Genomic DNA, 21,672 nt, shown 5'->3' with positions numbered 1-21,672 from the left:
GATGAGGGTTAAGTGACTTGACCAGGATCACCCAGCTAGGAAGTGTCTGAGGCCAGGCTTGAACCTGGGACCTCCCATCTCTGGCTCTCAATCTACTGAGCCACCCAGCTACCACTTGACCTCATCATTTTGCAGATGAAGAAACTAAGGCCCAAGAGAGGTCCTATGACACGTCCCAGATCGTCTCAGATCGCCCAAGTGGTGGCTCTTCCCACTGAAACCCTCTGGTCTCTGTTCTCCTATCACTGATCAAACATTTCAGCCCGCACTAGACACCCCCTCCCCTTTATGGTCAAATGCCAAGGGATGAGCCACTGGGGGGGGAGGGGGGCGGGGCCGAGGTCAGAGAGAAAAATCACACACACTCCATGGCTGATCCTCAATGGGAGTTTATTCTCACTCATATGTGTTTATATATTTTTTCTCTATATCTCCTAATAGCAAACTGGTGACATTGGCTAAAATACTTGTACTGACATCTGCAAAGTTCTACAGTTTAATTCTAGAGGCTCGAGGCTCCTAAGGGAGGAAGAGGAACATCTACCAGGACTACCCAAAAGGCAGAGAAGAGCTAGTTAGCAGCCCGACGGAGCCACGTCCCCGCTTTAGTCTCAGATACCAAAGGGGGATGAGCACAAAGGACGTCAGCAAGGGAGCGGAGGCTGGGAGGGCAGCCTGGGAAAGCACATAGAAGGCCGAGTGATCGATCATGCATGGTTTTTGGGAAGGAAATGAGTCCTGGGCATGGAGGGGCTCTGGAAGCCTGGGCAGACAGCAGAAGAGAGAGAAAGCGAGGAGGCTGGGTGGCGGCTAAGGGAAGCTGGAGAGCGCCCGGACTTTGTGGGGCTGAGTGGGATGGAGCGGCTTTGGAATGGGGCCAGTGGCGGCTGCTCAGAGAGGCGGACCGTCCGTCAGGGGGAGGATTGTGCTTCTGGCGTGATCTAGAATGATCCTGGTGGGTTCTGCCTCCTTCCAGGTCCCAAGCTGGGGCAGGGCTTCCAGGAAACAGCCTCCAATACTCTGACGGCTACAGAGGGAGAGGGGGAGCCCCCCCCAGGGGCCAGGATGGGGACGGGTCAGGCGTGGGGAAGGATTTTTTTCCTTCGTTCCAAACAACCAGAAAATACATTCCCGTTTAGAAGTGTATTGAAAAGACAGCACTTGTAACAAAGTTCTTAGAAAAGACACAGTTCTTCCTAACGAGCGAGCGGCCAAGTCCCTGGCCCGACGTTCGTTCGCAGCGCTCTTTCGGAAGGTCGCGTCAGTCTTGATTCAGAGTGCACCAAGCAGCTACAGAGGAAATAAGGAGACGAGAAAGGGCGACATTTAAATGGCGGCCACCTCTGGCTCACTGCCCCCGGGGAAAAGTGGAAGGCACCTCGCCCCACTCCCAAAGATTCATAACATCGGAGTCCTTCCTTCGAATCAAAGTATTCCCTCCCTGTGATCCCTTTCTGAATACTTCTTTGTGGGGGCAGCTAGGCGGCTCAGTGAAAGCCAGGTCTGGAGACCCGGAGGTCCTGGGTTCAAATGTGAACCAAGATACTTCAAAGAGGTATGACCCTGGACAAGTCATTTAACCCCCATTGCTTAGCCCTTAGCACCCTTCTGCCTTGGAACCAATACATAATATTGAATCCAAGATGGAACGTAAGGGCTTGAATAAAAAACAAATACTTCTCTGTTTGCTGGGAAGGGAGGCATGTTTGACACAAAGAGATGGTAATATTCTCATCCTGTATACAAAGGCAGAGTCCCTCTGCCAGGCGCAGAGACATGGGCTTCGAAAGCAGCTTTGTTGATCCTCAATTCAGATTTTTTTATTATTATTAAAAAAGGCTTTCTACAAATTCAGAAATCTGAGTGCCTAAATCAGGAAGGCTCAGGGGTCAACTTGATCTCCTCTGTGCAAAGATTTCTCAGTTCCAAGTATTAAAAAAACCCACAACATATTTCCTCTATTTATATTGCTAGCTATAAAGCCTGTATGGGAAAGACCACTTACACAAATGCTCCTATTTTATTTTATTTTATTTTATTTTTTATTTTTTTTTTTTAATAAAACCCTCACCTTCCGTCTTGGAGTCAATACTGTGTATTGGCTCCAAGGCAGAAGATTGGTAAGGGCTAGGCAATGGGGGTTAAGTGACTTGCCCAGGGTCACACAGCTAGGAAGTGTCTGAGGCCAAATTTGAACCTAGGACCTCCCATCTCTAGGCCTGACTCTCAATCCACTGAGCCACCCAGCTGCCCCCCTGTTTTATTTTTTAAACCCTTCTGTCTTAGAATCTATATACTATGTAGTGGTTCCAAGGCAGAAGAATGGTAAGAGCTAGGCAACCGCATGTTAAGTGACTTGTCCAGGAAGTGTCTGAGGTCTGATTTGAATCCAGAACCTTCCATCTCCAAGCCTGGTCTCTATTCATGGAGCCAACTAGCTGCCCCAATACCATTGTTATGTTTTCTCCTCCCAGTACCCCCTCCTCAACTCATAATGTCCTCTTTAGCATCACTGCCTTCCTCTGGGCACTCAAGTGGCCCAATCCCTTACCTGGCACTGGGATGCTGGAGACAGCTTCAGGCTGGGTCAGCGTATCGACCTTCACATGCCGGAAGGCTTTGCAGACGGAATTTTGCAGGTGCCTGAAACGCAAGAAGAGATAGGGGAAGGGAAGGGAAAGGAGGGAGGGAGTTTATATTTTTATTAACACTCTTTACATGATCCAAGGGTCTTAGGTCCTGAATAACACTTCTAGGAAAGGACCTGGGAATCCAAGAGCCAATTAGAGCCAGCTCTGCCTCTGCCTCCCTGTGTGGCCTGGGAAAAGTCACTTGGCATGAACATCACCCAATACTAGAGCTAGAAGGAGTTCCAGAGAGCCCCCTTATTTTCCAGACATAGGAATGAGGCTCAGAGAATAAAAGTGATCTGCCCAAGGTCATACAGCTCATTGGGATCAAACCCTAAAGCACTGATTCCCAGTCCTGTGCCCTTTTGCTTGGCTTCTCATTTTTTTTTGTCTTCTTCTCCCACCTTTCCTCTTTGCCTTTATTTCCTTTTCTGTCTCTGAGCTAGTGCATTCTGTCTAGTCCCATGGGAAGCCCTAGCACCAGTACTCTGCCTTTGCTTAGCCCGTGGTCCTTCTATCCATCCCATTTCACAGAGATTCTTGACTGAAAGGGTCAAGAATGGCCCTAACCAGACCTTCTACGAATCTCTCTACAAGCCTTCTATCACTCCATGAGGCAGCCTAGTGTAGAGATAGTGGGGAAAAACACTGACTATTGAGTCAAGAGGCCAGAGTCCAGGGAAAGGGTTCAAAATGGAGGGACTGATGTTCAGAGAAGCTGACCAGTAGTAGAGATGCCCAGAGGGATGGCTCTTCCCGAGTGGACATCTCCTCGACCAGAATATAAATGTCTTGAGGGCAGAGACCCCAAGTCCTACACATAGCATCTAGTGCATTCTTAGCAAACATTACTCATTTAAAGGGTCCCACTCCCCTTTGTTGGCTTTGAAGCACTCAGGTCCCTTCCTGTCCCCCGGTTGGCCCAAATTACAACCCACAAGTTAGTCCCTTAGGGCACGGGTTCTAGGAATAGGTGGTACAAGTGGATAAGGAGAGGATGGCATTCAAGAAATATGTCTGGTCCTTCCAGTGAGCTCCAGCTGCTCTGGGTCACCAGAGTTCATTCTTTCAACACCCATTTTCTTCTGGTGAGGCTGTAAGGTTAGGGTTGGTCAAACACCCACAAGAACTGACCTCCCCCCCATGGCCATGCATGGAAGACATAAGACATAGGAGAGAAGAGAAGAGGTGGTCCACTGGGGAAAATGGCATCAGACATGTCTGACCACAAGAGTGAGCCAGCTGGAGGGGGAAAGAGAGGGATGCTCAATGGGTAACCCGATTGTTGCCCTAGTTATCTGTGTGAATTCTCAGAAGAGTCAGTGGGGGTTGTCCATGAAAACTAGCCTAGAATCAGACGGGAGGAGAAAATGTGAATCACCAACCAGTGGTGGGAGGACCTCATTAAGTGCCTACCACCTTGGCAGGCTGAAGAGTCTCCACCTTTATAAATCTATTTAGAAGTCCTCTATCACTCTATGAGGCAGCCTAGTGAAGGGTACAGTGGAGAAAAAGGCTGGATGTTGAGTCAGGAGGCCTGAGTTCAGATCCTGGTCTCTGCTACTTACTTAGGGTTCCCCTCTCTGGACCTCAAGCTTCCCTAGTTCTAAAATGGAAGAGTTAGACTCTTGCCACTGGGACTTGCTAGTTGTGTGACCCTAATCTCAGTCTTTCTCCATTTGTAAAATGCTGGGGGTTGAACTCGATGGTCTCCAAAATTCCTTTGGATGTAAATCCTGGGAACCTAAGCTCTGGGAAATATTGGAGGTGGGGTGGATGGGGTTTAAGAGTATGATACTCTAGTGCTCCCCCTCCATCCTTGGCTGCTTCAGTTGCTCATCTAGTCCCCTTTCAATAGCTCCTGATATCCCTCATGGAGCTGGACCACGGGGTTACAGGTGTGGGCTCTGGGAACGTTCTAGACCAGGACTAGGCTGAGCTTTTTGATCTCCCTGGAAAAAAAAGTGCCTGTGCCTCAAGAATCTGTGTGTATGTGTGTGGAGGCAGCTAGGTGGCTCGGCGGATAGAGCCAGGCCTGGAGATGGGAGGCTCTGGGTTCAAGTCTAGCCTCAAACATTTCCTAGCTGGGTGACCCTGACCAACTCACTTAACCCCCATTGCCTAACCCATACCATCTTTTGGCCTTGGAACCAATACACAGTATGAAAGGTAAGGGTTTAAAGGAAAAAAAAGAGGCCATCTGTGGTCAAGGACAGCCAAGGGGAAGACATCCTTTCCCCATGACCCTCTACAGAGCAAGATGAGACTCAGCAAAGCCTTCTGGAGAAAAGAAAGTTAGTTCTTGGGCTGAAGCTATCACAGCTCAGCAGTCACCAAATGTCAGTAGTTGGAAAGGACTTTGGAGATCAACTAGTCCAGGGATCCCTGAACTTGTTAATTTTTAAAACAAGTTCAGTTCTTTTAAAAAAGAAAAATAGTGGCATGTGTATATATACATCACCATTTATAGACATACCTTTGTTACCATTTTTCTTTAAAAAAAAAAAAAGAATCAATACTACATACTGGTTCCAAGGCGGAAGAGCAGTAAGGGCTAGGCAATGGGGGTTAAGTGACTTGCTCAGGGTCACCTATCTAGGAAGGGCTGGAGACCAGATTTGAACCCAGGACCTCCCATCTCCAGGCCCAGCTTTCAATATCCAGAGCCACCTTGTAGTCCCCAGTGTTCTTTCTATGACACTGAGCCCGATGGGGACCAGGTCCTGCTTGGATTCCTGATCCCTTCCATTTTCTGGCTGGACAAAATGAGATCTCGGAGCCCCACATCCCATCTTGCTCTGGACAGTTTGGCTCATCCCTCCTCAGTGTCTACATCTCTGAATTGTTGGGGCCATTTAGAAAAGCCTGTGTGTGAGCCTCCCAGGAAATTAAACCCGAGCCTACTTCTGCTCGCAGAGCAATGTGTCCTTTTCAATGTCTTGATCTCATTTCATCATCTTCCTTGAGTTAATGGAATATGGGGATTTGGTCCCAGGTTCAAGTAGAAAAATTCTTCCTCAGTCCAGACTCCCATCCTTCTTTCCATCTTATCTCCTCTGAGCCACACACGCTTCAAAGGGTACCCATAGCTGGGCTCAAGATCCGGCTTCCTGGACTAGTTATCTGATGCCCAGGGACCCACTAGACCATTCCAAGGAAGGCTATTTCAACCCACACTTGCGAAAGGAAGATGATGTGATTTCAGGGAAATTAAGTTCTCTGAAGCTGGGAGAAAATTCGAGCTCTCTCCCCTGCTACCTGGCGGCCCAAGGACAGTGTCCAGCTTTTCTCCTTCCAGACTCACCTGTTGGCCCCTTCAGTAAAGAAGGGCGAGAGAGCCCTCCAGCCACGGTGGCGATGAACCTCCCAGAGGCAGAGGGTTATACAGAATAGTTCATGAATGGGAAGGAGGAAGAATTGAAAGGCAAAAAATCACAGAAGGACATACATCGAGAAAAAAGATCTGGCTGGAAGGTAAGCAGGAAGAAACGGGTTAGTTAGGCTGGAGGAGGGAAGACTTGAGGAGGGAAATGAACGTTATCTTTCAACATTGAGGGAGATGAAAGGTCAAGAGAAATTAGACTAGCCCATTTGGTCCTGGAAGGCAGAAGGAAGAGAAGTCAAGGAAGTTGGAAAGAAACAGAGGATGCAAAGGGAAATCTCCTCACTGGAAGAGCCAGCTGAAAGTAGCCCTTCACGGGAAGACGGCAGACCACTTGTTGGGGGAATTCTGGTTCAGGTGCAACTTTGAGAGTCCATGATTCTGTGAGAGAAGGGAAAACAACTCAAGATGATTGTACTGTTGGGAATTGGACATTCTAAGCGTGGCCACTCTGGGGGAGGGAGCTTGAAGGAACCTGCTAGTCTTTAATGGGCCTCCTGTTACTATACCTGAGGAAACTGAGCCCCAGGGGAGGATGCTATACCTCCCTTGTAAACGCTTCTGGATGCTGGAATGAGGATGAACTGAAATGACTCTGGATTGATTGGGGACAAGATTTGTTTGTATGCAGGATAACCACTGGCACCAAGCATTTAGCTTAGGGTCAGAAGTCCTGAGTTCTACTACTAGCTCTGTGACCCAGGATAAGTTACCACTACTCTGAGTCTGTGAAATGGGGATAATACTTGCTAGATAATAATAATAGCTAGTATTTCTATAGTGTTTTAAGGAAATTGCAAAGCATTTTACAAATATTCTCTCATTTTATTCTCACAACAACCCTGGGAGGTAGGTGCTATCATTATCCTTATTTTATAAAGGAGGAAACTGAGGTAGGCAGAGGTTAAATAACTTGCCAAGGGTCCCACAGCTAGTTAGTGAATGAGACAGGATTTGAACTTGGGACTTCCTGACTTCAAGTCTAGTATTCTATCTACAGAACCAACTAGCAGTCTGAAGGAAGATGGATGATGTGGGATACCTTTCCATTCCTCCCAAGGGCCTTCTCGGTTCCATTACAAGCATTGACGTTCCTTAAACACCAATTCCTAGTTTTTATTAAGTCATCAGTAGGGGTAGTGCCAGGTGCTTCAGACTCTACCAAAACTGTGGGTAAGTTCTCAGGTAACAAACCTCCTTTTCCAATTGGATGTAACATTTGGGTTTCAAGGAACTGGTTCTTGAGCCTGAAGGGCTTGGAAAACTTGAAGGGACAGAAATCTCCCTCCTTCCTGGAGCAAAGTTTGCACTGTGGAGGTGTTGGTGGGGCCAAAGATAACACACACACACACACACACACACACACACACACACACACACACACACACACACACAAGCACACCATAAGGCAGCCGAATCACTCTTCTAAATCATGAAGGGCAGCAAGAGAATCGTTTTCCTGGCTAAGCACCCTGGGTCTCTGGCACCCTGAGTAATCAAAGTAAAATCTAACTTAGGACCTACCTCTTCCACTCCTCCTCAGTCTCCCAAAACTCATAGACAACGAAAGTGAAGCCATCAGCAAGTCTCACGGCAGTGATGCTGAAAGGAGAGAGAGAGACAGAGACAGAGAGAGAGACACAGAGAGAGAGACACAGAGACAGAGAGAGAGAGAGAGGGAGGGAGGTGAGAGGGAGGGGAATGGGGAGAGAGAGATGGAGAAAGAGAAGATAGACAAACAGACAGACAGACAGAGAGAAAGAGGGAAGGGAAAGGAAAGGAGAGATGGAGAGAGGGGGAGAGAGAGATGGAGAGAGAGGAAGAGAGAGATGGAGAGAGAAGAGAGAGAGAGAGAGAGAGACAGACAGGGAGAGAGGGAAGGAGGGAGATGGGGAGAGAAGGGAGAGAGAGAGAGAGAGAGAGAGGGAGAGAGAGAGAGAGAGAGAGAGAGAGAGAGAGAGAGAGAGAGAGAGAGAGAGAGAGAGAGAGAGAGTGAGTTACTAGCAATTGATTTGATAGCAGAACAACCAGTGAGTGAAATGGAAAGTTGAGTGATAACACATGATGGTGGCGTAGGAGCTCTGGGTCATCCAAAAGTGTATATAGACTTGGACAAAGAGACTAAAACTAGGACTTGTGGGTATTGTGGACCTCAGTTTAAATAATATCACCCCCAAAGAAACCAATTATATTCTTTGGGCTGTGTACAATTCTCTGCATGTAAAAATTTTAGTAGTTTTAAAAATGTGTATTTAAGAATCATGAAACATAAACTTTGTTTTAAAAAGATTCTATGAATAAAATATAATTTGTTTAGTATAATTTAAGTTTTAGATGATAAATGACAAAGCACTCCAGTATCTTTGTCAAAAAAAACAAAAAACCAAATAGGATCACATGACTGAAAAAGGACTGAACAACAGCAGAGAAACTAATAAGACAACAAAGACAGAATGGGAAGCCGATAAATATCTAGTCCAACCCAGATCAGTACAAGAATCCCTGACAAGAAGTCATCCAAGCATCTGCTAGAAGACCTTTAATGAGGTGGCAGCTCATTTTCCTCTGCAATAGCTCTAGCCATTAGGAAGTCTTTCCTTAGTCTAAGTCTCCTTTTTTGCAAATTGGACTCATTTTCTTATGTCTGCTCTCTGGGGTCAATCAGAACAAGCCCGATTCCTCTCTTCTACTATAGTCCTACACATTAATTTTTCTTTTTTTCAGTTTTTCTTTTAATTTTTAAATTAGGAAAAAAATTTAAAATAGCTCCTTCCCACCCTCCCCACATCACAGAAGGTATCATCTGGGAGACCAACATGTTCACACAAAATTAAATCTTTCAAGTTTTCCCTTTCAGTTCATTCTCAGGAGGTAACACTCACAATTTATTCTTTCATTATTAATTCTGTAGCTGTGTATAATGTTCTCTTGGTTCTACTCATTTCACTGTTCATTATCCTCTGTAGTTCTTTCCAAGTTTTTAAAAAACTAGCCTGCTCATCGCTTTGCCCTTTACGTTCTTGAAGATACATATCCCAGACATCCTGAGTCATTTCTTCTCTGGGAAAAATACCACCCTCTGCCTTCAGTAGATCTTATGTCCCTTCTCCATCCTGACCCTTCTCTGGATGATCTCCAGCTCATGAATGGCTTTCCTAAAATGCGGCACTGAGAACAGAACATGAGGTCTAACCAAGGCAAATGGAACCATTATCATTCTTGTTCTGCATATTGCTTCTGCTAATATAGACTCAGATTCTATTAGTTTTTTTGGAGGGGGGGCAATAAATTCTATTTTTGACCTTTTGACTTGGCTTGCATTCAACTAACACCTTTATATCTCCTCCCGCCACCCCCCCCCCCCAATGGACTGCTACCTAATCATGTTTCCTTCCTCTATTTTGCACACAGGAAATTGATTTTTTGAACCCGAGTATAAGACTTACATTTATCTTCATTAAATATCATCTCATTCGATTGAGTCCAAGACTCGAACCTGTTAAAATTTATTTGGATCCTGTCTCTGCCACGTAGGCTATCCTTCCTGGCTCTAGGTCATCTACTCTGCTTTATTCTGTTTATTCTCTTTGGGCTCCCTGTGAGAAAGTGCTGGCGCTGACAGGGGTCTCCATAGGCTTCCTCCACTGGTGCATCGGCAGGGATTGGCTTATCAGCTAAAGTCAATAATCCCTCAAAATGAATATGAGGGTAATTCCATACTATTCATTCCAACCCTAGATTCCATGTACCTAAACACCTGAGGAGTCAGCATTACCTAGAAGGCCCACCATACCTCTACTCCTTCCCTCCCTTTCAACAATCCAAGTTCGACTTACTGAAAACAGTGACTATCTTCGGCTGTGCTCCTCAGGTACTGTCTCAGGGAGCTCAGGAACTCCCCAAGATGCTCCCTTGATACCACCATCTCTTGTCTCACCAACAGCAAATACTGAGGGAAAAAAAAGATCACTGAACTGCCAACCCAGAGGCCATGAATTTCAAACCATGACTTTGCTCCTTAACTCTCGGTGTTACTTCAGGAAAATTACTTAACCTCCATGTGCCTTGGTTTCCTCATTTGTAAAATGGGAGAGTTGGATTAGCTCAGGTGGTCCTTTATCTCATGTACATTATGGCCCCCTTTGGCAGTCTGGTCAAACCCTCTCAGAAAAAAAAATGCCTTAAAATGAAAAATATAAAATCTACATGATTATAAAAGAAAGCCAAAATATTGAAATGCAGTTACTAAAATATTTAAAAGAAACAAGTTCATGGACTCCAGGTTAAGAATCCCTGGACTAGATACTCTCCAAGATTCCTTCTAATTCTAGACTTTTTGAACACCCTCTTCAACGTGATGTTTGCCCATTTTACATGGGCCCTGGGACTCTCCTTCTTCTCTGCTGCAGCTGTGAGGAGCATCCTTTTCAACTTTATATGGGGCCATCCAGTCCTTGGGTAGACCGCCATTTTGTAACTGGGGACATCTTTGTATTGGACTAATTGGCAGATTACAGTCTTCAAACCACCACTTCAGATAAATTCTCTGCCCTGAGCTGAGAAGGACCATCACTAGTGGGCTGGGGCATGGGGGGGGGGGTCAACTTCTGAGAAGTGGGGAGACAGAGAAGACCTCAGAGGGATGGGTACTCACGGTGCAAGTCATACTATTTCCATCTGAGAGACGCTGATGCAGATCAAACCACAGGGTCTAGAATCAATAAAACAGGAGTCAGTTCAATAAACACTTAGTACAAGCATGCAGTGTGTACAGATCCCAGAGTTGGAAGCTGCGGGAGACTCAAGACTTGAATGAGACATGATCTCTGCAAACACGGGGTGGAGGGTCCAGGAGACCCAGGGAAGGCTTACAAAGTACTTTGCATACATCATCTCCTCGAGTCTTCACGAGGAACCCCGTGAGGTTCGGGTGCTCTCCCTTAGAGTCAGAGGACCCTGATGAGTGAGACGCCCTGCCTTGCCCAAGGTCATACAGTTAGTAAGGGGCAGAGGTAGGATTTGAACCCAGGGCCTCTGAGCCCTCTTTGCACTTTTCTGCTGGGATGATTTGCTATCTCCAAGGAGGCCTTGGAAGTCAAAGAGGTCTGTTGGGCCATCTGAGTCCTCCCATCAGGTCCAGAATTGGCTCTGATCCCCAAAGGACTACAGGAAGCCTGGGGGCTTCAAGGATGATGCTGATGACATGAGTGCATCCTAGAAGCCTTCATGACCAAAGTGGCCACAAATCTTGTTGAGCAAATGTGCCCATTTCACAGAAGACACGTCGCTAGAGGAGTCCCTGGGAAAGTCGACTGACCGACATCCTACTGTCTCTCTTCTCTGAGCATCTTGAAGTTCTCTCTGGGAATATCAGGGGCTCCTAATCAATCAATGAGCCATCGAGGATTTATTAAATGCCTACTATGTGCCAGATACTATGCTGAGGATACAAAGGCAGAAATGAACTACCTCCTTCCCTTGAAGAGCTTAACCGTTCCAGGTCTTGGAATGAGTCAGCTTAGGCTATTTCCAATACCTGAACCACCCAGGCTTGATGTCTGTGTTCCCTGTCCCCAGTCCCTGGCCCAGATCTCCCCGTGGATCCCTTTGGCCTTCACTCCTATCTGGTCAAGAGCCCGGGGTTCAGTCAAAGGAACAAATGTCCATCCTTGAGTTTGACATTCAGACTCAAGAAGGAATCCGACCAGTCTAGTTACTCATTGTCCGTCCATCAAAACACGTGTGTGTGTGTGCATGCACACGCTTGTGTGCCAGGGAGGTGGCCAGGAGCAGATGGCATGGCTCATATCCTCACGGATAGACAGATCGCAAAATGTCAGAACTGAGAAAGGATCTTTAAAATGAAATATTGGGGCCTTGGAACAAAGACTCGTAGAGTGGGAATAGTCCTTAGATGAGTGAGCAGCAGAGCTCAAAAGGCTTCTTAGGTCATAGCACGAGAGCTCAAAGGACCCTTAGCTTGTGGAACGCCGGTGCTGGGAGGTCTCCTTGGGACAAAGGAAGTGAATAGAGTATTGGACCTGGGTTCAATTCCTGCTTCAGACACTTCCTAGCTGTTTGACCCTGGGCACGTCACTAAATCTCTGTCTGCCTTTGTTTCCCCAACTATAAAAAAGGGGATGGAATAAAAGTAAGAAATAATAAGCAGGTTAATTAAAAGGAAACACGGAAAGATCTACATGAAATTGTGAAGAGGAAAAAGAGCAGAACCAAGAGAACATTATATACAACAACAGAAATTTTGGTTGAAGAATGACTTGTGTCGGTTCACCTCCAGAGAAAGAACCGGTAAATATTTTTTTATTTGGTTTTATATATGTATGCATGTAAAGATATATATATATATATATATATATATATATATATATTTTCCTATCAAATGATGCCTTCTCATGATGGGGAGGGGAGGGAGATACCTGGGAACATGAATGCAACATACAAACTAATTAATTAATAAATCAAAGTACCCACCTCCCAGTGTGGTTTTGATGATCAGTATTTGGAAAGTGCCCAGCACAGAGCAGTACTGAATGGACGCTTGTTTCCTTCCTTTTTGCTCTGAATCTCCCAAGATAGAGCTTCGATGGTTCTTAGAACATTGAATGTCGGACAGGAAGGGACCTTGGAGGTCATCTAGTCTAACCCTGTTATTTTATAGGGTAAAATCATAGGGACAAAACTGCTCTAAAGTCACAGAGAAAGCAAAGGGCAGAATGGGGATGAGAACCCAAAACTCTGGGCTCCCAGAGTCCAGGACAGTCTTCAATTAATTTGTAAGTTTTGGGTTAGTGGGTAGAAAGGACCAGAAAAGCAAGGTAGAGGGGGCAGCTGGGTGGCTCAGTGGATTGAGAGCCAGGCTTGGAAAAGGAGTTCCTGGGTTCATAACTGGCCTCAGACAGTGGTGTGACCCTGGGCAAGTCCTGGAGGAAAGGAGGGAAAGAAGGAAGGTGGGAAGGAAAGAAGGAAGAAGGAGAAGGGGGAAAAGAAAAAAGTGGAAGGAAGGAAGGAAGGAAGGAAGGAAGGAAGGAAGGAAGGAAGGAAGGAAGGAAGGAAGGAAGGAAGGAAGGAAGAAGGGACAGGCTTGGAACTGGGAGGACCTATGTTCAAATCTGACCTTAGATATTTCCTAGTTGTGTGACCCTGGGAAAGTCACTTATCCCTCATTACCTAGCCCTTGTCACTTCTCTCCTAGAATTGATAGTAAGACAGGGGGAAGGGTTTAAAAAAATGTGGAGCGAGAGCATCCCTCTCCATCTCCTGGAATATTAAAACATTTCATTTCAACCTCCTCTTCTCCCCAGGGGAGGATATGGCTTCCATCCAAAATGGTAAGTGGGAATTTGGCTTACTTCTGGTCCTCCCTACTCTCTTCACAGAATGCAAGGAAAGGGCAGAACTCAGTCTTGGTGAAGCTTTGGCTGCTTTTGGTAGCATACTGGATAGATAGAATGCTGGACTTGGAGTCAGGAAGACCTGAGTTCAAATCTAGCATCAGGCACTAACTGGTTGACCCTGGGCAAGGCATTTAACTTGCCTGGCTTGGTTTCCTCATCTGCAAATTGGGGATAGTAAGAGCACTTACCCATCAATGTTGTGAAGATCAGATGAGATAATATTTGTAAAAGTGCTTTGTAAACCTTACTGTGTCATATAAATGCTAGATATTATTTTTACAAACTCATTATTTTGAGAGCCCAACAATTCCTTACTTTGAATTGAAGGAGCTGAGCCATCAATAGCACCAGAAAAGATTCTTGAATGACAGCAATGGTCTTCCCTGCCTCCAAGTTCCAAGTCCTCCAATTCATCCTACCCCTATGCCAGGTTAATCTCCTTAAAGACCCATCTTCAGTAGGCCACTGATCCATTAAAAAAAACATTTTATAAAGGGCATCTAGGTTGCTCAGTGGTTTGAGAGCCAGGGCTAGAGATGGGAGATCCTGGGTTCAAATATGTCCTCAGACACTTCCTAACTGGATGACCCTGGGCAAGTCACTTAACCCTCATTGCCCTGCCCTTACCACTCTTCTGCCTTGGAACCAATATTAATAATTGGTTCTAAGATGGAAGGTAAGGGTTTTTTAAAAAATAAAGAAAAACCATTTTATAGTGTTCTTATCATTCATCAGCTCTTCATTTTTCAGTTGTTTATTTGTTTGCTTTTTTCCCCCCACTGGATCTGGGCATTTTCTCTGGCTGTCCCCTATGCTCAAAATGCTCTCCCTCTTCAACTCTGTGGACTGACCTCCCTGACTTCCTTTAATCACTATAAAATCCCATGTTTTATTGGAAGCCTTCCCAACCACTCTTTGTTCAAATGCCTTCCCTCTATTAATTACCTCCTATTTATTCTGGCACAGAACCATCCCTCATGGCATGCTCCCATCAAAGATGGCGCTGCGCTCTATGAGCAAAGCAGAATGACAGTAGCTCAAAAGAAATGTGAGCTGCCCAAATTTAGAGACATCTCCATCCTCAATGTTCATGTGGGCTATTTGTGCCTGATTTATGGTAGAGCCTTCTGAGCTCATTTTGGTCTGATCAACCATAGTTGAACACATTGTGCATTGATGCCAACATGGTGATATCCTTTTGGTCTTTTTTAAGTATGAAGGACAACAACCAACCATTTATCCCATCTGTAGCTCCCTCTATAAAAGTCTTGGTTTGTATGCTGTCACTTCTATTAGATTTTACGCTCCTTGTGGCCAGGGATTGCCTTTTGTCTCTTTGTATCCTCAGCACTTAGCACAGTGCCTGGCATGTAGCGGGGGCTTAGTAAATGCTTTGCAATCTGTGATTTTATTGGTGACGGGAGGTAGTTCTGCACCTTCTCCACAATTTGTAGTCTTGGTGGATTGCTTGGTATAGCAAAAATGTGACTTGCCCAGGCTCACAAAGTCAAGAATGTCAGTCAGGATTTGAACCCAGGTCTTCCCAACTCTGAGACCAGTCTGCTATTCACTACACCATGCTGCCTCTTATGGCACTCCATTCCTTGTAGGATAAAGACGAAATTTAGTCTGGCATTCAAGGCACACCCAATCACCCAAACTGATATCCTATCTGGCCAGCATCATCTTCCATTCTCTACATAAACTCTACTCTAACCAGACCAGTGTTCTTTCTAAAACATCTCCTGCTTACTGTGTTCCTCATATCTAATATGTATCTTTCCTCCTGCCCCATCCTCCTTTTTACCTTTCCAGATCTTATATATCCTTCAAAATTGGGCTCAAGTCCCATCACTTCTAGATCGATTTCTCTGAGCACAACCAGGCCATAATAATTTCTCCTTCCTATAACACCCTTTTCTCTGATGTCCATCTCAGCACCCTCCTTACTCTCTCTGTCCCCCTTCCATCCCTTTAGGTTTCTGTCTTCTTCCCTTTCTCTCTCTTCTTTCTTTCTTTCTTTCTTTCTTTCTTTCTTTCTTTCTTTCTTTCTTTCTTTCTTTCTTTCTTTCTTTCTTTCTTTCTTTCTTTCTTTCTTCTTCTCTCTCTCATTCTATTTTCCTCCTTGCCTCCTTCCTTTTCTCCTAACCTCCCTTTGTTCCTTACCCCCTTCCTTTCCACCCTCCCCTTCTCTTACTGATCAGTGTTCACCCTTTTTTTCTGCTGTTACTTAGTTAGCAAAACTTATTAATGCCAGTTTCACCAAAATTGACATTTTCCCCTGCAATGGCCAAATGTGTCTGTCACCTCTCCCTACATCCCACCAAGATATGTGCCTTGCATATGACTGTGACAGAGTACTAGTGAGGTGTGGGAAATGACAAGGAGGTGGCTTGAGAGAAACATGGCAAGATCCATGTGAACTGATGCAAAGTAAAGTGAGAAGAAATGGGATAGTATTGCACACAGTATCAGCAGCAATGTGGGAATGATGACCAGCTGTGAAAGTCTTGGTTACTGATCCATACCATGACCCAAGACAGTTCCAGGGGGCTCAGGATCCAGAAATGCTATCCACCTCCGGAGAGAGAACTGATCAACTCAGTGCAAATCAAAGTATAATTTCCTCACTTTGTTTTTTTCTTGCTTTTTTGAAAGAAGGCTAATATGGAGATATGTTCGGCATGATTTCACATGTATAATTGATATCAGATTGCTTGCCTTCTCAGTGGGTGGGAGGGAGAGAATTTGGAACTCAAAATTAAAAAGAAAATAAATGTATAAAATATTTTGAAAAATTAGGAACGGTGGGGCAGCTAGGTGGCTCAGTGGATTGAGAACTAGACTCAGAAATGGAAGGTCCTGGGTTCAAATATGACCATAGACATTTTCCAGCTGTGTGACCCTGGGCAAGTCACTTAACCCCCATTGCCTAGCCTTCATTGCTCTTCTGCCTCAGAACCAATGCACAGTATTGATTCTAAAATGGAAGGTAAGGGTTTAAAAAATTATGAATAGATGCCAAGAAAGAAAAAACAAGATGCATGCCTTGAATGAGGCACGATGTTATGTCAGTAGAAGCGTTGACTCTGGAGTCAGAGAACCTGGATTAAGACCTGACTGTTATTTAGGATCCCAAAGCACCCATGCCACACTGCTCTGATTTTATCTTCAGTACCCAGAGCAAGTGTTAGTCAAGCCCACAGATTGGTTATTACTGGTCCTCTGTGGGACTCAGTTTCTTCCCCTGAAAAATAGAGGGGTTGGACGACAGGCTCTCTAAAACAGAAAGTAAAGGTTTTGTTTGTTTTAAAGGGAAGTCTGCCAGTCTTTGAAGGAAGAAGAGTCTGGCTCATAGCAGGGGCAGAGCGAAGAAGAGTGGGCACGAAGGACAAAGGCAGAGATTGAGGGTTCATGTCCGGTTGGGAAAGGGAGAAGAGAGGACAAGACGGAGGGACTGGATGGACACATCCTGGGATTATGAATTGCCTTTTTATGTAGACAGGCAAACTCTACTTCACCGGTTCTGTGAAGATCCAACGGGAGGTAAAATACCATTATTGGGGCACTTAACCCTGACAGTGCAATGCCATAAATCAGGAGAGAGTGCTTCGGAGTGGCCAAAATTGAGGCTATAAAAGCTCAAATTAGATCTTTCAGTGATCTAACGCGATTTAATGTTTCTAACATTAATACAAACTGATGTGCCAAGGAAGGACTGAACTTGGTGCCCAGTGCTTCCATTTTGTCCTCTCTTCTCTCTTTCCCAACCTGACATAAACCCCCAGCCCCTGACTTTGTCCTTAGAGCCCATTCTTCGTCTCTCTGCCCCTGCTATAAGCCAGACTCTTCTTCCCTCTGAGATTGACATACCTTTCTTTCCCTTTTTTTTTAAAATCCTCACCTTCCATCTTAGAATCAATACTGTGTATTGGCTCCAAGGCAGAAGAGTGGTAAGGGCTAGGCAATGGGGGTTAAGTGACTTGCCCAGGGTCACACAGCTAGAATTTTTTTTAAACCCTCACCTTCCATCTTAGAATCAATACAAGGTATTGGTTCCAAGGCAGAAGAGTGGTAAGGGCTACTAGGCAATGGGGGTTAAGTGACTTACCCAGGGTCACACAGCTAGAAAGTGTCTGAGGTCACATTTGAATCCAGGACCTCCCATCTCTGGGCCTGGCTCTCTATCCACTGAGCGACCCAGCTGCTCTTCATAGGATTGTCAAACTGGAAGGGAGCATCATAAAGTGGTGGAATCAAAGCGCAAGAGGTGATGAGTTGGCCAAGACCACAATGGCGGCTTAGTGGTAAACCCAAGCCTTCCAACTGGATCCAATGGTCTTTCTGCTGAAGCCTCTCAAGGACCACTTGGGGATTGAGAGGAAACTGGACAGACGTCTGTAGGTACGAGGGGCTGTGCCAGGCAGGGCCAGGATTGAATGGTGGTTCTGTGACTTGCTCAAGGGGCACCAGAGGCAGATCTAAGGCTCTACTTTCTGGGAGCCTGATTGAAGGAAATTGAGTAGAAATGGGTAGAATGCCAAGAAAATCTGAGTTCAAATCCTGCCCAGGACATGGACCCTGGACAAGGCACTTTGTTTCTGACTGCCTCAGTTTATTCATCTGCAAAATGGAGCTAGTAGAGCCCCAACCTCTCAGGGTGGTGATGAGGAGCCAATGAGATAACATACAGAAAGGGTTCTGCCGGCTTTAAAGTGATATGTTAGGGATGGAGATGATGACGGTGAGGCTCAACCCCGATGGGGGGGCACTTACCAGTGGGCTAAGGAAGGTGGGGATAGGAGGGAAGTACGGCTGCTGCCCCAACCAGTCACAGGCCAGCCTGGCAGCTGGGCCCACCCTGCCCTGGGCGGGGGGAACAAGAGAGGGAAAAGAAATCAAAGAGAATGAGGAAGTTCGGCTCGCGAGCCTGCCATCTCCGAAGAACCCTGGTTGTTAGGGCGACCAGCATCTAATAATAGGCTCCTAAGAGCCTCCCTCCTGAGCTGCCCCGGGTTGTTATGACAACCTGGGCTCGCTGGTCCTGCCGAGAACCTCCCGCCGAGGCCAGGGATGCTCTGGCCTCCTCCAAACCGACTCCAGCTGCCCCTGCCCTCCCCCCGGCCTCTGACCATCACCAGCCTTCCCCACGATTCCCCCTTCCACATCTGGCTTAACCCTGGCGGTTTTTAAAGCTAGAGTCCCAACCAGGGTCTTCGAAGGGGCAGAGGGCAAGGAGGGCGGGCAGTTCGGAGAGGCAGGAAGACCTGAGTTCAAATCCTCCCTCCTCCACTCCGATGCTGGGTGACCATGGGCAAATCATTTAACACCCCCCCCCCTTTGCTTTAGTAAAATGTGTTGGACTTTGTAGCCTCCAAGATCCTTTCTAGCTCTAACTCAGTGATTTCCCAGCAAGAAGGGCTTCTCCTCATCCTCCGAAAAAGCCATCCCAATCCCTATTTCCTGATGGATTTGGGCTGGTTCTCTCCTTAACCCCCCCCCAACATCTCCCTCCCCACCACCCTCTTTCTTATTCCCCATCTGCTTCCCGTTGGGCTAAGCTCGACCCCAAGGAGCCTGGCTGTTCTTCCAGGCTGGCTCTCCCAATCAATCATGATAGAATACCAATGTCTCAGCAACTCATAAGGGGCACCCCAGAAATATAGGTGAGGGGGCTTCCCCTGGCACGTGGCTGGCTTGGCCCAGTGAAGAAAGCCCTGGACAAGGATTTAGGAGACCTGGAGCTTCTGCCTATTACCTGGATGAACCTTGCTCCCCTGCAGCAAACTCTCTCTGGGTCTCAATTTCCCCTTTTGTAAAATGAAGGAATTAGACAAGATGACTTCCAAGGCCCCCCCTCCAAGTCAAAATCTAGGATTATGACTCGTTTTATTTCAACCTCAGTTTTCCTTATCTGGAAAATGGGACTAGTAATACTTGTACTACCTGCATCCGATGGTCTTTGTAAGGGATCATACAGTGCCATACGAGGAATAACAATAGCTCAGCATTCCTAGAGGGCTTTAAGGATTGCAAAGCCCGTCACAAGTATTATCTCATCTTGTCCTGACAACTTCGGGTGTTGGGAGCTGTTAGGATCCTCATTTTGCAGATGAGGAAACTGAGGCAAATAGAAGTAATGTGGTTATCCCACAGTCGGACAGTGAGTAAGTGTAGGAAGAAGGATTGGAACTCAGGTCTTCCTGACCCTAGGCCTAGTGCTCTATTCACTGGGCCACCCAGATGTCTCAGCTGGGTTGGAGAGCGAGGATCCCTGGGTTTCTGCTCCAGGGCCTGCCCCTAACTCATGGCATGGAAATAGACAAGTCGTTATCCTCTGAGCCCCAGTTTTCTCATCCATCAAATGGAAAATCAATAACTCACTCCTGCCCTGGCTGCCTCACTGGGAGGCAGATCAATGGGATCTGGTGGCTTTGAAATGACTGAGAGCATTTAGGGTTTAGTCCCTCTTGACAGGTCCTGGGGGGGTGTCACCCCAATAGGCCCTGTTAGCCCAGGTCAGGGTCAGGAGCCCAATTTCTGCAGATACCAGGAGTGAATCGCTCAGGACTCAGGGGATGGGGCCGAACACCCTCTGTGTCACCATCAGTCTCACTCCTCTGTCCAGATGGTCTTCTCTCCAATTCCCTGTGGCTTGTTTAAGGCCCCTTAGGAGGATAGCACTGGTGACATTTATAAAGCAGCTAAAAAACAGGCTTTCTCTCTCCCTCTCTTTCTTTCCCTCTCTATTTCTCCCTCCCTCCCTCTTTCTCTCTCTCCCCTCTCTCCCTCCCTTTTTTCTCCCTCTCCCTCTTTCTCTCCCCTTCCTCTCTCTCTTTTTCTCTCCCCCTCCCCCACCCCCTCTCTTACTCTCTCTCCTTTTTGCCCTTTCTCTCTATTTCTCCCTCCCTCCTTCTTTCTCCCCTCCCTCCCTCTCTTCCTTCCTCTCTCTCTCTCTCTCTCTCTCTCTCTCTCTCTCTCTCTCTCTCTCTCTCTCTCTCTCTCTCTCTCTCTCTCTCTCTCTCTCTCTCTTTCTCTCTCTCTCTCTTCCTCTCTCTCTCTCCTCTCTTTCTTCTTTCTCTCCACCCCATCATCTCTCCAGCTCACTTTTTCATTCCTTCTCTCAATTCTCTCACTCCTCCACTCCAAAGGCACATTCAAATAAAGTCAAGCATGGGAACAGATTGGCTCAATGTGTAGCTATAGCCAGAGAGGCCACCGTGTGCCTGACATCCTCAGACATTGGACAGGATACCAAACCAAGAACATTCTTCTCCTTTGGTTAAAATCATGATGCAGGTGCAGATCTGGGCTCTGCCCCCTAGGACAGGCAAAGAGGGGACATCGCATTCTGCCTCCTCCTAGAATTACTCATGAATGGGTTTTCTTTCCCCAAAGGACTAACAGTCCCCTAAGTGGGGAGCTGCATATTCTTCACAGAACCCAGCTGTGATGTGAATCATAATTGTTAGGACTCAGAATTGGAGGGGATCTCAGAGGGCATTTGGTTATCCTGTGTCTGAAACAGGCAGCCCTTCCATACCGTCCTTGGACAAGTGTTCAGAGGAAGGGAGAGAGGAGGTAGCCCAGGGCAATCACAGGGATGAGGACAGCTGCTTTGGAGGAAACAAAGTAAGGGGAACCTTGCTTTATCAAACTTTATTAGTCTGTTGTTTTTCAAACTATCTATCTATTCATCCATCCATCTATCTATCTATCTATCTATCTATCTATCTATCCATTCATCCACCCACCCACCCATCCATCCATCCACCCATCCATCAAACATCCATCTGTCTGTCTATTCATCCATCCACCCATCCACATGTCCATCTTCCTTTCTTTCTTTCTTTCTTTCTTTCTTTCTTTCTTTCTTTCTTTCTTTCTTTCTTTCTTTCTTTCTTTCTTTCTTTCTTTCTTTCTTTCTTTCTTTCTTTCTTTCTTTCTTTCTTTCTTTCTTTCTTTCTTTCTTTCTTTCTTTCTTTCTTTCTTTCTTTCTTTCTTTCTTTCTTTCTTTCTTTCTTTCTTTCATCTGTCTATAATTTAGGTTAAGTAACTTGCCCAGAGGGACACAGCTAGGAAGTATCTGAGTCCAGATTTGAACTCAGGACTTTCCAACTCTAGGCTTGGCACTCTATCCACTGAGCCACCTAGCTGCCCCAAGTTGAATTATTTTTAATAGCAAAGGGACCCACATACATTTTTCTGTTAACTGTATTCCTAGCTTGAAACTGGAAATTCAGAC

General features: G+C 46.1%; 1 protein-coding gene across 3 annotated transcripts in view; it reads right to left on the bottom strand.

The window, feature by feature from the left end:
• Window positions 1-373: 373 nt before the first annotated feature.
• The window catches only part of NECAB2 (N-terminal EF-hand calcium binding protein 2), a 55,978-nt gene continuing 34,679 nt past the window's right edge, over window positions 374-21,672 (bottom strand). For 2 of the 3 annotated variants that reach the window (XM_003339772.4, XM_056810183.1), the window contains 5 exons: window positions 10,667-10,723; window positions 9,849-9,961; window positions 7,537-7,614; window positions 2,552-2,643; window positions 374-1,290 (listed from right to left, as the gene is read on the bottom strand). In XM_003339772.4, the coding sequence (XP_003339820.3) occupies window positions 1,262-1,290; window positions 2,552-2,643; window positions 7,537-7,614; window positions 9,849-9,961; window positions 10,667-10,723 (369 nt within the window). In that variant the 3' untranslated portion in view covers window positions 374-1,261. Of the gene's footprint in view, window positions 1,291-2,551; window positions 2,644-6,298; window positions 6,394-7,536; window positions 7,615-9,848; window positions 9,962-10,666; window positions 10,724-21,672 lie in introns of all 3 variants that reach the window. The other variant, XR_008914873.1, reaches the window with a different exon arrangement.

This window comes from Monodelphis domestica, chromosome 1, assembly GCF_027887165.1.
Source record: "Monodelphis domestica isolate mMonDom1 chromosome 1, mMonDom1.pri, whole genome shotgun sequence".
In the NCBI taxonomy this organism is placed as follows: domain Eukaryota; kingdom Metazoa; phylum Chordata; class Mammalia; order Didelphimorphia; family Didelphidae; genus Monodelphis; species Monodelphis domestica.
Note: the sequence above shows the minus strand (reverse complement) of the source record. Positions and strands in the feature narration are given on the sequence as shown.